At 36.9% G+C, this 17,268-nt stretch overlaps 1 protein-coding gene across 2 annotated transcripts in view; it reads left to right on the top strand.

The window, feature by feature from the left end:
• Window positions 1-17,268, top strand: part of plxna1a (plexin A1a) — a 278,914-nt gene that overhangs the window by 158,320 nt on the left and 103,326 nt on the right. For both annotated transcript variants that reach the window (XM_088636764.1, XM_088636765.1), the window contains exons 5-8: window positions 5,560-5,660; window positions 8,030-8,153; window positions 9,750-9,903; window positions 11,932-12,031. In XM_088636764.1, the coding sequence (XP_088492890.1) occupies window positions 5,560-5,660; window positions 8,030-8,153; window positions 9,750-9,903; window positions 11,932-12,031 (479 nt within the window). The remainder of the gene's footprint in view (window positions 1-5,559; window positions 5,661-8,029; window positions 8,154-9,749; window positions 9,904-11,931; window positions 12,032-17,268) is intronic.

Raw genomic sequence — 17,268 nt, 5'->3', positions numbered from 1 at the left:
GGTAACCTATCCATCATCCCATTGTGGTGTGATAGTACTTCTTATTTTGCCCCAAATTGCACAGATAGAGCAATTACTGCTATCCAATGGAACCTTCATTCCCCTCTGCCTTGCCAAGTCCTGGAATGGAATATCTTAGTTCGATATACATTTGTCTTTTTTCTTCCACTAACGGTTTAAGACATGCTCCTTTCTGGCCTTAATGAAAAGAGATCATTTGTGTTATTTATTTTACAGAGATCACATTCTGTGTGATTGTATCAGCCCAACCTGGAGAGGAAGTTAATGGGCCCTTACAGAATTAAATGGACTTAAATGAAAATGACATTTTTAGAATAATTAGATGTACTTGATAATTGTCCCTTGATCATTATAAGAAAAAGAATACTCTGTAAAGCAGTTGTTTTGTCATTGGTGAAATGTGTCATCTTCACACTGTCTGGGTTTTACATTTGTTTTCTGGAATCTGCAGCCTTATTCTCTTCCTGTGTTGGTCTGCTGCATCACGGTGTAATCGCATCATGAAGGTTAATTTTTGGGAGGTCATCGTGTTTCAATACCTTTCTTTTTCCCTGATACGGTTTTCATAAAAGAATGTGTGTGACATTTTGGGCTGTCAAAAAATGTCTGTACGTTAAACAAACATTTTTAGTTAATCAGACTGGTCCTTTGAGAACTGCAGTTGTATGTTGGATTACCTACAGATTTTTCAACTTTTGAAACTGCAGGAAAATGATGCATGACATTTCCAAAAGTTGTTTTCATTGGGATTACGATGTTAACTGGTGCCAAGATCCATAATTAGTGCTAGGAGACCTTTCAACTATTAGCACATGAAAGAACCTTCAAGCTCAAATTACTATTAAGAAATAGTTTCATTTTGCTCTGATTACATTTAATCACATCTGTTTATTTTTTCCTGAGTTGCTTCGTAGGGTTGCCACCTGGATCCATAATTCCTTGTCTGAGGGAGAAAGGTTATTAGCTGCACATAAGCAAAAAAAAAGTATTAAATGCTAGAATTATTAAACTTTTGCTACATTAATGCTGTTGCTATAATACCAAGACATATCATGAAAATAAAGTAAGTTGTCTAGTTCAAAAACTAGAATTCATTTGGGATATTTTCTTTTAGTTCTTTCTATGTGTTAGCAGGTGTAACACTGAGCTGGAAGAGAGGATTTTTTTGATTAACTCCACAACAATGCATCACAAAAAAGAAAGCCACTGGCATCATGTAGAACATAATTATAGTTAGAAATGAAAGAAAGCTGTTTGTCCCATCTATTCTGTTTCATAGTCTGTCGCTAATAGATTCGAGAATCTCATCCACTGATTGTTTGGAAGAAGCTAGGGTATTGTCTTGAACAGCGTGGATTCGTAATTTGTCATTTGTTCCATACTTACACAACCCTTTTTATAAAGAAATGCTTCATATTCTGTTATAAATGTGCTTTCACATAGTCTCCACTTGTGGCTTCTGGTTTGTGTATCTATTTCTGAATATTCCATAAACTTAAATCTTGTTAGTGCCTTTCGGGGTTCATAATACTTCCATCATGTTCCCTTCTAGGAGTGAAAATGTTCATTCGTTTTAGCCTGTCATTGTAGGACTTCTTTTAAGACCAGGATAACTCTTTTCTGGACTGAATCAAGAGCAGCAATATATTTTGTGTGACCATAATTTTACTTAACAAATGTGGTTTTATGTATATTTGCATTCTACACTATATAATTGTTGATTTAACATATGGTAAATTAATTAGAAGATTAAAATACACAAATGTAGCAAATAATGGCATATCTGCATTGTAGCCTTGTAATCTCATATATAGTACATGATATTCTCCTGTGCGATATGTGAATTTAGAAATTGTTAGTTTGCCCAGGCCAAGCTATAGCTTTCTGCCTGGGTTATCTGGCCATCTTCCTCCTTGGGTTCTCAGTGATTGAGGGATCGTTGACTGTCTAGCCACTGTTTTCACTCTCTCTGGGCTTTTTAGTGGAATCAGCTAGTTATTGGCTTAATTGGACCTGTTTAACAGCTTTTAATAGCTTCTCCCAGCTCTTTAGATGTTAGATGTTGGTGTTTTAAAGAGACCTTGAAAACATAAAAAACCCTGGCCTTCCAGAGCCAGAACTGGAGACCCTTGGACCTGTTTCTGAGCATAATTGATTATTCACAGGAAATTATATTTCTGTCACTTGTGGATGTGCTGTTAAAACATTCAAATTTTGTGAAAAACTAACATTATGATAGCAGCATTCTGAAAATTCATTTTTAATATGTGTTGAGTGTGGTTAGCTAAATAGAAAAAGGAGTTTTATGGGTGTTTTTGCTAGGGATTAGGAGCTTTCTTTTCCTTGAATCTATACTCAGGGTTTGAGATACCTAGTCAGGTGTTTCACAAAACGTTAGGTTTTAAGAAGGGTGCAGTAAAACTGTGCTGTCTGTCATTTCAAAAGAAGCCCATATGAGAGGAACAGTGGGGTTGGTCACTGGGCTACTCTCCCTTAAAATGAGCCGTATATTGTTTATTGGCGGTCAGCCAGTTGAAAAGCTTTGTCGAGGAAAAGTATCATCCTCAAATAAAATGTCCTGTTGTATAATTAGCCTCCTTCAGGGACTGCACAGCATAGTAATTTAAAGATTAAATGTGTCTTTTGCTTCTTCTTTAGACAAATTTAGACATTGCCTACAGGCATAGACCAATACCTGTTCTACGATTCAGCTTGAAGAAAAAAAAAAGACTAATATCTTTTTAGAAAAAATGGGGTGTTTTAACACTTAAGGAATCCCATTTAATTAACTTGGAATTCACTAATATAATGGGTACTGCGCATAGCATGCTGTGAACTTAACATGTTTTGCTGAAAAAATAACTTTGTAATTTTTACAGTGAATATATTTGTTATACTGCTAACGATTGTAATGTTATAGTTGCTTTAACCACTGAGTCCTCATCTATCTAAAGTGTTGAGATAGGCTGCATGCTTACTTTTTTCACGAGTAACATAATGTTATGTTTCCATGAACATTCTTGCAATGAAGTTAAGGAGTAGAAAAATTGTTGGAAGTTACTTAAGACTGGCTTGTGCTGCAACCAGCAATTGTCAAGTGTCAAAGCATTTGAAGACCTGCATTCTGGATTTAAAATCTTTTCTGAAAGGTTGAGTCTAAACAAGATGAACAAAGTCCTGCTTTGATTGGCTGGATGCTGACTTCGAGTGATTTTAGAGGTCAGGCCGATGGTTGAAGAGGGGATGTTGTGAGCTTTGCTGGAGGCATGCAGACTGCGAAGCCAAATGCCCCAGGCAATGATGGGATCTAAAGTCTTTCCGGTACGCGCATTTCCTAACACGGGTGTATTCTCAGCTGCATTGGGCTGTCTGCCAACATCCAGAGGTGCATTGTCAATGAATATTGTATTACAGTAAATGACATTGCCTTGCCAGACTAATCACAAGTGCAGCAGTATGGCAATCAAAGTCAAACAATGGCGACTGCAGTTTGAGAGAGCTCCGTGCTCCATTGAAGTTGTCTGAAACTGCTTATTCTTCGGCTTTGTGTAGTGCATGCTGAATATTTTCACAGTTTCATTGGGTATTTTTGAAACCACCCCTTAAGGAAACTGACCAGATTATTTTTTCTGTGTTACAACCCTTTGCACTTGTATACCATACAAGGATAGGATGTATAAGATATAGCTTCTGAATATCTCCGTAGACTGAAAAAACAAGTTGAAATGTTTGAATTGTACAGATGAAGCAGAAAGGTTGGCCCCTGACTAGGTTCTACACAGTTTAAACATTTCATTTTAAAATTGATTTCCTTTTAAGATATTTTACCTAAGACGTTTTTTTATTCTTTATTAAGAATGAAGTTAAGGCATTAGTGCATTAGTTACGACTGGGAAATGTTTTAATATTGAAATTACTTTTTATGGGGGATTTACTTTGTCCATACTAAATTGCCTTTTAAAATTTGCCAAGAACGTAGAAAACGGCAACATTTCAATAAGCAACTAATCCGCTAAGTGTAATGAATAAAAATGTAATAAAATGTAATGCTGAATACACCTTATTACAATTGGTGTTGGGGTAAATTATATTCACAAGAACAAGGAAGGATTATTAAAATGTCATGCTAGTCTTCACAGACAGTTGCTACATTCTTTTAAAGCTAAGAGTTTGCCAATTTTACAAGACAATTTAGATCTCTATTAATATTTTTCTCAGTTGTTTTGGGGATATGCTAATCCTTAGACAATACACTAACCTTAAAGGAAATGGAAAAACACAACTATAAATCCAATTTATAAAACAATGAGAAAATATATTTTATCCAGGCCCTGAAGAATGTAAAAATTACATCTTGACTCCATTTCTTTTTAAATTTGTCATTGGCTCAGTGGCATTGGTGTTGCATGGTGAATCATTCCCTTTCTGCCTCTGATTGCTTTGGGTATGCATTAAAAAATGCCCCTGTTCGTTTGTGGCACTCATGCCAAGATTGTAACTGTGGTGTGTCTTGCTGCCAGTCTGTCACCTTCAGGAGAGCAAATGAAGGAGAAAAGCACTCTGCAAATAAACATAATAGAAATTCTAAATTTTAATCACTTTCAGATATCATTATTGGGCTCTCGCCAACTCCACCCTCTCTCCAAAAAATACCTTCCTGTCTGGTCACTGTGATGATGGATAAAATTATCTCTACTCGTTTTTATCAGGATGTACAGAAGAGATGCAGGATGTATAAAACCCACTGTACCTTAACTTTATTAAATCTTATGAAAATGTCCTTTCTTGAGGATGAGGCCAAATGATAGCATGCAAAATGGCTGCTTCCCAAAGGAAGAAAAGCAGCAAGAATACAAAGCAAGCTTTTGAGACGGCAAGCTTTCTACGATTGTTTGAAATGCAGGGGATGATGTTTGTCCTGAAAGGAGGCTGTTTTTCAGAAGCCTTACCCTTTTCATTATAGTATTATAATATTATATATCATGTTATAATTTTGCATAAGAGGATATAATTTCCATGATTTCTTTTTTGAAGCCACTATCTTACCACAGAACATACATTTCAAGAATCAAATCTGTACACTTTTTGCTCGGCAAGTTAAATTTGACTAGCTCACTAATTTAAAACTCCGGATCTTGCGGTGATTTTATAAAACATGATTATGTGATATGATTATGTGCTCTTCTGCACCAAACTTTAATTCTGGTTTAAAGTTAGTTACTTTCTTCACATCCCGTGCCATTTTTTTTTTATCTTAGTTGAGGATGGTGCGAATTACAGTATACTAGTAACATAACATCCCAGAAAATGCTGCATTCTAGTTTATGCACATTGGCTGAGCAGAGGTTACTTTTTGAAGACCTCTGGGATTCTGTTTGTGATGAAAGGGACAAATTAAAGTGAATGTTGAGAATGTCTTTAGTTTATAACGGAGGGACTCTAAAAATGTTTTGCTTCATTACAGTAAATGTCTTTCTTTGACCCACTTTTTGACCTGTGTGGCTGTTGTGTAACGAGTACCTGCTGTTTCCCTCTCAGGTCAGGCGTGTCCCAGTGGAGAGCTGTGAGCAGTACACAAGCTGTGGAGAATGTCTGGGCTCCAAAGATCCACACTGTGGCTGGTGTGTCCTCCACAACATGTGAGTACCTCCAGGCAAACAAAGCTGAAATTCTCTTGTTCACACAAGTTTCCTCGCCCGGTGATTGCATTTACAGGTCAACTTTTCAGACTTGCGCTGCTTTTTTAGCTCTCTGAAGATGATCAAGAAACAAAATCCAAAAGGATGTTTAAGTGACGAAAAAAATGACTTCCATTTTTCGCCTCCGTCATCCTGTAATGTACTGTGGCGTTCACAAGGGGTAGTTTTTATTCTGGTGCAACAACAAACTTTTATCCCTTAATGCTCCAGTTTAAATAAAGGAAGCAATTTGTTTTGTCGCTACCGAACTGGGTACAGATGTAGTTAGTCTTTTGTATTCTGTAATTAGATACATGTTTCTTGTTTCCACAGAAATGACCAACTTCATTAACCTTTGTGTAGTTCATTCAAAGTTTCACTGACAGAAATGACATTTTTAGCATATTGCTATGTTATCAACATTAATAGCAAAACTAGTTTTCTATTTTTATTCTTTGTGAACCTACAACAGAATCATAAATGTGCTTTAGCATAGCATGAATTGATCAGTTTATGCTGAGATATACAGAACAGGTTAAAATATGTGAGTCAGAGGTGGTTTAGTTCTTTAAATGAAAGAAGCAATCTGTACTGATTGCTCGATGGGGAGAAATCTCAATTGCTCATAATTATTTGAGTAAAAATGTAAGTTAATTTAAGGTGTGTTAATTAAAATAGCTCTGCAAATGTTAGCAAAATTATTCCTCATTTGAAAATGCTACAGTATTTTAATTTTGAAGCACAGAATTGGAAGACAATCAGTATGAATTCAAGCAGACTGTTTTAAGTCCTCCCTTGGTCATCATCTTTAACCTTGTTAATAACATGAGTTCAAAGTTTTCAAATGAGTGGAGGCCATCTGGCCCACCTACCTATTTGGTACTGTTATTTATCTAACAGTAGCAGTTGATCTACCAATGATTTCTGCTGTTTCTGCCTTTGTGTAAAGGTGTCTTCTTTTCTCAGTTCTAATTGCACTTCCTTTTCATTCGTCTAGAGCTTTAGTATGTAGAATGATAACATCTGCATTTTTCTGTGGTTCCACTGTGGTCCTGGTTTTCAGATGTACTTTAATGCTTATTGTGTATATTAACAAGAGTAGAACTTTCTACACTTGCCTGGATACACCTATAGCATGGAAATGTTTTTGTGGGGTGGTGGGGCACCAACTGCTTCCCAGCTATGGAGTACAAACTTAAGTAAGGCTTCCCAATCCAAGTCATTTTGGACTTCTGTCCAGTCATCTGCTGTCTTTTTTAGGTAAAGCCTAGCATCTGTTGTCTTTGTTGCCCCATGTTTCTGGCTTCATTTCAGAGCCACAGGCCTATTGCTCAAAGAGAATACAATCACAGGTGTCTCATGCCATGACATGAGTAATGATAATTGTCACTGTTTTTGCCGCAGCTTTGAATTTATTGCAATAACAATAAATAAAGGGAAATCTCCGGAAAGTGCCATTTTTTTGCTGACTTAGTAAATTGAGACTGAAAGACAGGATAGTTGGCATTTTTCTTTTGTGTCGGGAAAATGGCAGAGTCAGCCAATTTTAATACCGTAAAAGCATATTTATTATTTTTATTTAAAACGGTGGACGTCAGCTTTCCTTAAATTCTGTGCATAACGTGTAATAATAGCCATGAGATGGTATTTCATTGAAGATGTTCTGTTCACTCAGCTGCTTGCTGGAAGGACTGAAAGGTTATCATAGCCCCCTGAGAGAAGTTGATATGTGTGGTGAAATGAAAGCCCCATGCATCTGTGTCTCCTATTGGAATATATAGTATATAAACCTTTATTTCTGCTTTTCCTTAAAGAACCCACTGATTCAGGTATCATGAAACCAATAGACTATGGTGATTTTAAATCTGTCATGCTCCACATCTTATTTGGGGATTTTCCTTGCATGAGCCACTGATTCACATATTTTGTAGTAGACGCTAGCGTTCATAAATATGATGTACATTTTGACCCAGTGTCCAGCCAGCTTAGCACTATCTAATAAATGATATCATGTGAAGGTTCTTTGCATTCACAAATGTTTGTTCTGACATTTATTATATACTCCTGTACAAAGTTACACATTTTCTAACAGCAGGAGTTGTTTCCCAAATGCTTATAAATATCAATGTTCTGAAGTTAAAGTGTTTTTTCAAGGTTTGGCAATTATCATGTTTTGCCAGCAAAGAAAACGCACACAAGTGCTGTTCTCCAGAATATGAAATGAATCTTGAGTGGGGCCAGCTGAGTTGAGTACAGATCTGCCCCCCCCCCCCCCCCTTTTATTTTTAAACCTGTTCCCTGAGGAAGTCTTTCTCCTCTGTCTCTTTCAGCTGTTCCCGCAAGGACAGGTGCGAACGGGCTGACGAGCCCCAGCGCTTTGCCTCAGACCTGCGCCAGTGCGTCCAGCTCAGCGTCCAGCCCAAGAACATCTCGGTCACCACGTCTGAGGTCCAGGTCAGTGCTACCACATTCCATTTCCATAGTTTTTGTACAGGTTAGCATCCATCACCAGCCTCAGGGTGTGTGTGTGTGTTCCCATCACCCTTCGGTACAGGTGAGCCAATGACAGTGTGTGAACAATACCTAAAAAGTGTGGGGAGGGCAAGAGAATAAACATCGCTTCAGGCAGAGTTGATATTGGGTTGGAAGTCTCATCTATCTCCAAAACTATTTTGAATATGACCTGCTGTGAATTGCTGTATGTGCCAACTGCAGGCTTTAAGCAGGACGCATGAGCATCTTTACCAGCAAAGCTTTTCTTAAGAAGCACATCACAGTTCGGCAACACAGACCAGAGTTTTCTGACATGCAGACAACTTTGAAAAGAAGCTATGGGATAGAATACAAGAGTCTTTTCAATGTCAGCCTAATTAAGTTATGTCTGTGAAACAGTAATAAAAATATGAAAAATAACCAGTTGATATTCTTTTTGAAACAATGCACAGCAGCAGTAAAAAGAAAAGATACCTAATTTAATACTGAAGTTTCAGATATTGCTAGCCTTCAAGAAGAGAGTTCTCCTAACAGAATAAGAGGAAAACTAATATCTAGCATACTTAAGAACATATCCTGATGTGAAGGGTTTTGACGGCATTATTCTGGTGGTGGTTTCATTTGTTCAGTCCTCAACGGCCACTGATCAGCTGGTATTAGTTTATAGAAAAAGTTAGTTGGATAAAAAAAGTTACTGCCAGTTTGATCAGCATATTTTAATCGGCAAGACAGCAATGTTGAAACAGTATTTGACAAAAGAGATAGTAAAAATAATTATGGTTCAGTCTAAAAGATTGTTTTTTTTTTTATTTAGCAAAAACAGAATTTGTGCGCTGCCTTAAAATAAAACAGTGTCAGTTAAACTAATAAAACATAAAATGTCCAGTTGCCAAGAAACAAGTTGAAGTTAATTCCAGGGTGAAAAGTAAGCAGAAAAAAGAAACATTTCAGCCATTTAGCCTCTACAAGTCAAAATAGCTGAAATTTTTTCTCTTTACTTTTCGAAGTGCAATTTACCTCTTCTTGATGCCTTGCAGCTTGCATGCCGACACAGTTCCCTTCTCTAACCTTTTCAAAATGTGTAGTTGGCAGGTGAAACTGAATAACCCTTTTCTGTGTTTTGTCATAGAAAAAGTTAGACAGTTTATCCATATTTGGAATTCAATTATCGGAGTGGAATTTTAAATTTAGCTTGAAAAAGGAACCCTTTAAGAAATAAGCTATTTGTCAAAGCATATGTTTTACATAATTAAGATAATCCATGTGTCCTTTATCAATGTTTACTTATTTTTATAAAGTTATCATAGTAGTTTAGGATATATTGCGAGTGTGGCTACCGGACAGGTGTTGGGGGTTACATTTTGCTGTCTAAATAGAACAGTTAAGTACCACAAGTTTAAAAGCGGCTGAATGTTATCTACAATAGAAAAACCCATAGCCTACCATTCTGTAAAGAAGGGTTTGCTGCTGTTCTCAGGTTTATTGAAAAATCTTTACTTGTGCCAAAGCAGGTCATTCTCACTGTTGAAATAACTGATTTTCTGTGCCCTCTTATAGCTGGTTCTACAAGCACGCAATGTGCCTGACCTCTCAGCTGGTGTCAACTGCTCCTTTGAGGACTTCACAGAGAGTGAGGGGCGGATTGAGGGCGGATACATCTACTGTCTGTCCCCCTCTGCAAAGGATGTCATCCCTATCACACGTGGCCAGGGTGAGTGTGTGTGCGCTCAAGTTTCTGCAGAGCTATCTGGAATCTGGAAGAAACTCGTCGCAGTGCTTAACAGTTTCTAAATCGTTTATTTAATGTATAATCATAATGTGTGCATAACAGTAAAAAAGCATTTGCACATTCTGAAATTTCTCATACAATAAATGCATTAAAAAATAAAACACTCTTTAAAAGCTCCACCGTATTGCAACCAGTAGTTCACCTGCCTTACCTCCATTGGGTAAAGTCAGTAAGTCGTGGAATATAATGAGAACACATTTAGCTAAGTAGGCCACTGAACAAGATGTTGAGATAGGTGCTGTCTCCCTGTTTGTTTGCACATTGAGTAAAACAAATTGTAACAACGATGGCATTTTATTTGGTTTCATGGTGTAGCTCATTCGTGGTAGTCTAGAGCTCCTTGAGATACATTTTCTTACACTGGATTTCTGCCTGTAGTGTATGTATTTATACTGTATGTGTATATTAACCTGGTTTGTGTATGATGATGAATTCTTTACAGAATTACATGAGGAAAAGTACTGTCGTCTGCATGAAAAGCTTCATTAAATTCTAGTGTTTGAGCCCATTGCACAGTAAATTGTATCCTGAGCTGTGACATTATGACTGTAAACATTTTTATACACAAATCAGATAAATGTAATTAGAAATAAGCTGTTTTTCCTTCAAGTCTTAAGATGCAGATATCCATATCATTTAAGGCACACAGCGTTGCCTTGATGAACAGAAGGTCAGAGCTGCTCTAATTAGTCTATGAAGTCTAGAAACCGTCTGGAAGAACATACTGCACAGCCTCATCAAGAAAAACTGCCGAAGTGCAAGAGAAGGAAAGCTGTTAAGCATTCTTAGGGTGAAAAAACAAATTGAGACTGAAAATGTATCTCATAGTACATTCAGTATGTCTAGGTTTTATTCTATCGCTGGAAACTAAAATCCAATATTTAAGTATTAATAATAATGTAATGTAACCCTATTTAAAACCCTATATGGTTTTATGCTTTTAGTTTGAAGTACATGTATATCCATTTTTTTCTTCATGCATCGAACGTGATAATCCTGCACTTTATTTGCTAGACTTACTACATTTTTGACTTTCTAGAAATTATTTCAGTGCACTTGTGCTGTAATAATTACATTGCATATTTATCAAGCGACTTGCAATTCCATTATTAACTTATACAGATACTTAACTCTTATAAGTATCGCAATTTTATCATCAAATGTGCATCACCTTTTCCAAAAGTGTCTGCAAAATGCATACATAAATAGCAATGGTGGTGATATTATAGTATGCCCTCTACACTTACTGTATCATTTCATTCCTTTTGCCAAAAGAAGTAAGAATATATGCTGACAAATATTACAGTGAATCAAAACAGACAGACCTCATTTGCAACTTTTGATTTTTATCCAGACAGTGTTTCAAGTAATCATCTCCTCACAGGTGAACCTGTTTTCCCCAGCCCAAATAACCTTAACAAATTAAATATTCGGGGGGATATCTTCGTAGAAGCATTATTAATTGAAAGGCTGTCTCTCTATCACATCCGTTTATCAAGTGTATAATGTGGGTCCCATTAACTTCCTTTGAGGCCTCAAGGGGAGGGATAGCATTGCAAACAGCTGTGCAAAGTACATCTGATGAATTGATAGCAGTCTTGCATCAAATGACATCTAACCCTGACTGTGTCAATAGGTTGTTTTAGTATTTTCCCTCTTTAGTGTATTGAAGTAACAAAGGCTTCACTTAATAAGGATTGTATTTAATGAACACCAATGCAGCAAACTATTATAAAATCTACTCAAGTTCTTCATGATTGAAAGATATTGTGAATCAAGACCCTTGTCACTATTTTTCCCAGCATGTGAAACGTTTTTCAACACATTTGTGTTATGCAGTTTCCTTTGATTATGTACTTCTGTCCTGTGGAATGAAGGGTACTGTGTAAATGCAATTATTATTTCTCCACAATTATTTTATTTGTTTTTCACCGTTTCTTGCCTCTACAGGTGATAAGCGGGTGGTGAAACTGTTCCTCAAGTCAAAAGAAACGGGGAAGAAGTTTGCGAGTGTTGACTTTGTATTTTACAACTGCAGTGTTCATCAGTCGTAAGTACTATTCCATTATAAGATGAATTTATTTCTAGAACACAAGACACCCGAAGCTTGATTTGCAGCCTTACAAAGAGTTTCTGTGGTTATTGATAAATCTTGTTTCACGAATGGAAAGCTTTCATGGGGGTAAAAAATCTTAGAAACGTGTGCAAGACGTATGTATGCTCTAGATGGTTGTTTTTCTTTCCTTATTTCACAAAAAAACAAATTTCTGCACACCCTGCAGTTCCTAAAATGTCCAAAATTGCTTATTTCAGTGGTGATTTTGTTTTGTTGTTGTTAGCTTTTGTTGTCCCAGGTTTATTTAACTTGCATTCTCATAGACCTGTCCTACTAGTATCTGGTTTCGGACGTAGGACGCTTACTGTGCCTATGAGCTGCTGCCAAGCCTGTAATGCTGCAAAGTGATGTTTTAACACCCTAGTTAAGTGGATGGGTCAGGACGAGATGTAGTCAGCTGGGGTTTCACTCCAGATGGCATGCTGAGAAGGGCAGAGCTGTCTCCAGGTCCAGCTCAGATGATCCGAGCAGCTGGCTGGGGATTATCCCTAATGGCTAGTCTTACCACTGGTTTGTCAGTTGCGAAGACATAGGAGTGCTAGCTACAGGAACCTGATATTCACTCATTGCACATCTAAATAAATATTGTATGACTCATAGCACTATCTCCAGCTTAGAGGATGAAAAAATGTACAGTTTAGTGTTTGGGGATCTTGCTTTCATCTTGGCAGATAAAGGAAGCAGCTCCTGTCTTATGGCATTGATGTGGAACCGACGAAGTTGTCTTGTCACATTGAAACCTGATTAATCTTGAACTGTGTAGTGCTTGTGTTTGTGTCATATTTTTACAGGCTGTGTATAATTTCTTTTTAAAAGCAGCTCGCTACTAGCTGTATGATTTCATGCATCTCAACATTGCTCCCTAGAATATCGGGGCACGTCAGACAGTTCAGGTTTCGCAAGATGCCCATTAGGCAGGAGTAAACTGATGATATTCAACAATTATCTGCTTAAAACAGATTTAGTAATTACTTAATTTCCAGTGCCTTAGAGGGCATTGTGGTCAATTTGAAATCCCCTTGCATCCAAAGGCGTTTTTTTCCTCTGTTATTTGTATTGCCTGCCTACAAAAAACGTGTCCATCACTAAATGGAATTTTCAATTTATAATTTCATTTATGCTTAATGTTGTGATGCCGTATTCAATGAATATTGTTCACACCACTTTTCTATTTTAAAAACCAACCATACTGGCGAGGGAGGTGTGCTGCTCACTTGTGAATGGCGCAGTTCTCAAGGGTGTAGAAGTTTGAAAACAACAAGTGGGTTTTTGGCAATTCACACTTTTTACAGTGTGAATTCAAAGAAGTGCGTAGTTTAAGTGAAAACTTGAACTTCAACATATCCTAATTGTATAGAACCATAGAAGGTGTACACATGATCAAAGGGATCTCTTATACTGACATTTTTTTTAGCAGAGTGCCTAGAACCAAATAGCAAATATCAGAGAATGTGTGCTTCTTTATGATTACACATTTTGAGTTTAAGCAGTCCAGGTAAGTAAGGACGTGATGTAAGCACACCATAAATATAGTTTCCCTTTGCTATGATGCGATGGAGGGTATATATTGAATCAGTCCCTGTCTGGTGCTAACACTGTTGAAAATCACATCACTAGCTTGTTGCCACATTGGAGGGCTTGACACAATTGAGTTAGCACCTTTGTTCTGCGTCAAAAGTTTTTGCAGACCTTGGGGCCTAAGTCGCCCCGAATCAATGACTTTATAGCTATTGAATTTCCCATTAGATCCAAGTAGGGTCAGAGCCCTATCTGTAGCTCAGTGTCTTTGTGATAGTGTCGTTATCTGAAGGTCTTCTTCAGTATGAGAGAGAGATAGTGTTTTGTGATGAATTCCAGTTTCCCCAGACTGGGACTCACAACGGTTTCATGTGAAGGCATCAGGCCATTCATTACCTCTAATAAATATGTTTTTCCAAATTGCCGTTTTTCGCCAAGTGTATACTGAATATCTACCCAGAGGCCTGTCTGAGTAATTGTAAAATATGAACTGTTCTACATTCATACCTAGAGATTCAAAGGGAAGATTGCCACTGTACCACTCCACCTCTCTCTTATCCTCTGAAAATGTCATCCCACATTAACTCAGTTTAGGTTTGATTGTCCTCCAGCTGTGCTGCAGAAGAAAGGATATCTCCGTACCCCCTTTTTCAGCTGTTTAAAATGGCATACATTTGCATAGTAATAACTTGCTAATTAACATCTATCTTTGCCGAGTTAACTGCTGTCCCACTTAGCAAAAACAAGGGAAAATAAAATGGAGAAAATCACTTGGAGCTATAATTACACCTTAATTAAATATTTCTGTGTTTGTTTTTTCCTGAGCTTTCTCTAGGATGATTTATTGAGGTACTGGGGTCCCCTTTTCTTAGGAAGTTAAGACCAGGATGATTCAAAGAAGATGGTTTTTGGTTCTGAAAGCCAACAGAGAAAATCAGGTCTCAAAACTAATGAATTACTTTAAAAATGCAGTTAATGAATGCCACTTTTTTTAAACACCATTGAAAGTCTTAACTTCAACAATGGGCGGGTATACCATAACATGTTTAGCTTTGAATGCAATGTTTAGTTTGAAAGCCTTGAATGGGTTTTAGTTAATAAACAGCATGTGAAGATAAAAATGCTCCATTTCCTGCCCCATAGTAATCTTTTTAACCCTATAAATCAAAGTATAGATCAAGCACTTTGCTTGATTACATAAATACTAAATGCTAAAGGTCATACAGTATATCTTTCTCTATCTCTCATCTTGTAGTGCTCATCAGCAGTATTTTTTTTCTCTGGGATGAAATTCTTGAATTCCTTAAGTAAGGAGGTCTATAATTAATGGTTTCCACATTTGTTTTTCATACTGCTGTATACAGACGTTCTCTAGCCTGGGTAAGCGAGGGATGTCATTAAGTCAGTTGCAGACATTGCTGGAGATACCAGTTGGTATTTACTACCAAATTATTTTTACTCACCAGGTGTTAAATGTTGAGATTTAAAGCCACTGTAATGAAAGTGTTGCAGTCATATTCTTCATTGTTTAAAAAGCAATCCCAGTATAAATGTAACTATGATGTAAATCAATTAAAATTATATTCAGAAACAATAAATTGGGTGCTTTAGATTGTGTGGTTAAACAGTGCATAGCAGGGTTTTGAAAGACTGTACATTATGCATCACCATTTCTTCCTACATGTTGGCATATTTGTTCCATTGTTTGTACCCTGCTGAGTTCTAAACTTATGCAAGTACAGTGCCTCCGAAAGTGTTGGAACTGCAGTGATCATGAGGCTAATATGTATGACAAGTATAATGTGACATTTAAGATTTGAGTAATTCTGTGCATACATTGGATCATAGTAGAACAAAAAAGGTATTTTTTTATTTTTTTTAAAAAGGGAAGAAACTGGGAAATTTCCTGTTTCCCCTTGTGTTATGCTGTGATGTGAGTGGTTGCCCATTTAAACATGGTTACACAATTTGTAACTGTAAGGTAATTCTTAGATTTCAGTGATTTTGAATGCAGTATCATGAAACGAGCCGCTTAAAGCGCTGATTTCCATATCCATTCCTCTGGAAAACGGTGCCTCTTTTGAGTTTTGGTACAACTCAGCTCTAAAATGCTTTGAAAAATGTACCCTTCATGTAACTACCAGTTCAAACTCTGAACTGTCTGAACTGTTTTCTGTGCTCAGCACTTGGAGTCAGAAAAATACCCTGCCTTAGGTGTTTTTCTGTTAAGACATGCAGGAAAGGGAACTTATAACAGTTTGTTCTTAACTTGATTCATATATGTAAACTAATCTATAACTGAAGAAATAACCTATAATACATTAGCCATAGGAAAAAGTGTCATAGTGTCATATAAAAACTTCCTTCTTTGTTTTATTTTGTAGTAGACTATTTTTTAATTGGAGCAACATAGCTAAATGTGCTATGGAGCTTGGAACAACATAGCTAATTGATAGAGTGGATAAAACCTCTCAAAATTACCCAATATAATAGAAGTCTCTTGAAACAAAAATTGGAAGACATTATAACTGCTGGACGAGTATATGAGGAAGCACTTACTATCATGTCACCACATTATAAAAGGAGCATTTATCCTGTCATTTAAAATCCTGTGTGGATTTTCCCCCCCTTTTTTCTCTCGGTAGAGTTTAACCCACTTTCTTTTTTAAAAGCTGCAGGCTTTTGTTCTGCACTCTGTGCTTGTTTGCTGCCCCATTTTGGTTAAATTTGTTGTTGTGTACATGCAGTGTTGAAATGGGACTTGGGACTTGAATGTGTAGGTTTTCCGTTTCATGAGTTCAATTTGTTAAAGAGCCTGTGGCTTGTAAAGTCCAACGTGGGCTTTTCTGCTCCCTCAGGAGTCTGTATTGGTTTCCCTTTTTCATTTGAATGGTGCTATATGAGTAAACGTTTCATACGTGTCTTAGGTGGGGCAGAGCTGAAATGAAGCTTTAAAACAATGCAGTGGGTGGACTGAGGCCTGTGAGGTCTAAAGAAGGCTTTAACAGATGGCTAAAGAAGCTGAGCATTTGATATGCAGCTGAGCTGTCTAAGAGACAAGGAATCCTGAGTTTACATAGCAGACAAATTACTTATTGTATTTGCCAGTTCATCACAACCCCAAATCCAGTGGGTCAGCAAAATAGCTTATTTCCATTGTGTTGGGAGATGATCTTTGACTTTGACTATGACTGTTCTTTTGTTGCTTTTCAGTGTCAAGTGAGTCAAGTTTTATATAATTAAGATGCTCATTGGGGTCCCCCCTACATGAAGGCAATTTGCAGCATTAATTTAATTTCTTCATTTGACATCAAATACGTTGGAAATAAAAGCTGAAAAGCTTAATCAAGCACATGACAGTGAATGCATTTTTGAATAAGTGTGAGAATAAATGTATACCATTGTGATGGAATAATGTCGCCATAGTATTCAAAGGTTAGTTTTTTCAACTGCAGCACAATGAAAATTTTAATATGAAAGGATTAAATTAATGCCATTTTAAGCTGTAAAAAAGGTTCCTTATTCACTGTACAGAATAGCTTCTTAGTGGAGAAAACCAGTGGGACACCCACATTAAAAAGATATAGAACTATAATGCCTCCATTTCTTCCCATAAAGCAACAGAGCGGCTTCAGAGAAAATGCTTGTAATAT

Source organism: Lepisosteus platostomus, chromosome 6 (assembly GCF_059453375.1).
Source record: "Lepisosteus platostomus isolate fLepPlt1 chromosome 6, fLepPlt1.hap1, whole genome shotgun sequence".
NCBI lineage: Eukaryota > Metazoa > Chordata > Actinopteri > Semionotiformes > Lepisosteidae > Lepisosteus > Lepisosteus platostomus.
Note: the sequence above shows the minus strand (reverse complement) of the source record. Positions and strands in the feature narration are given on the sequence as shown.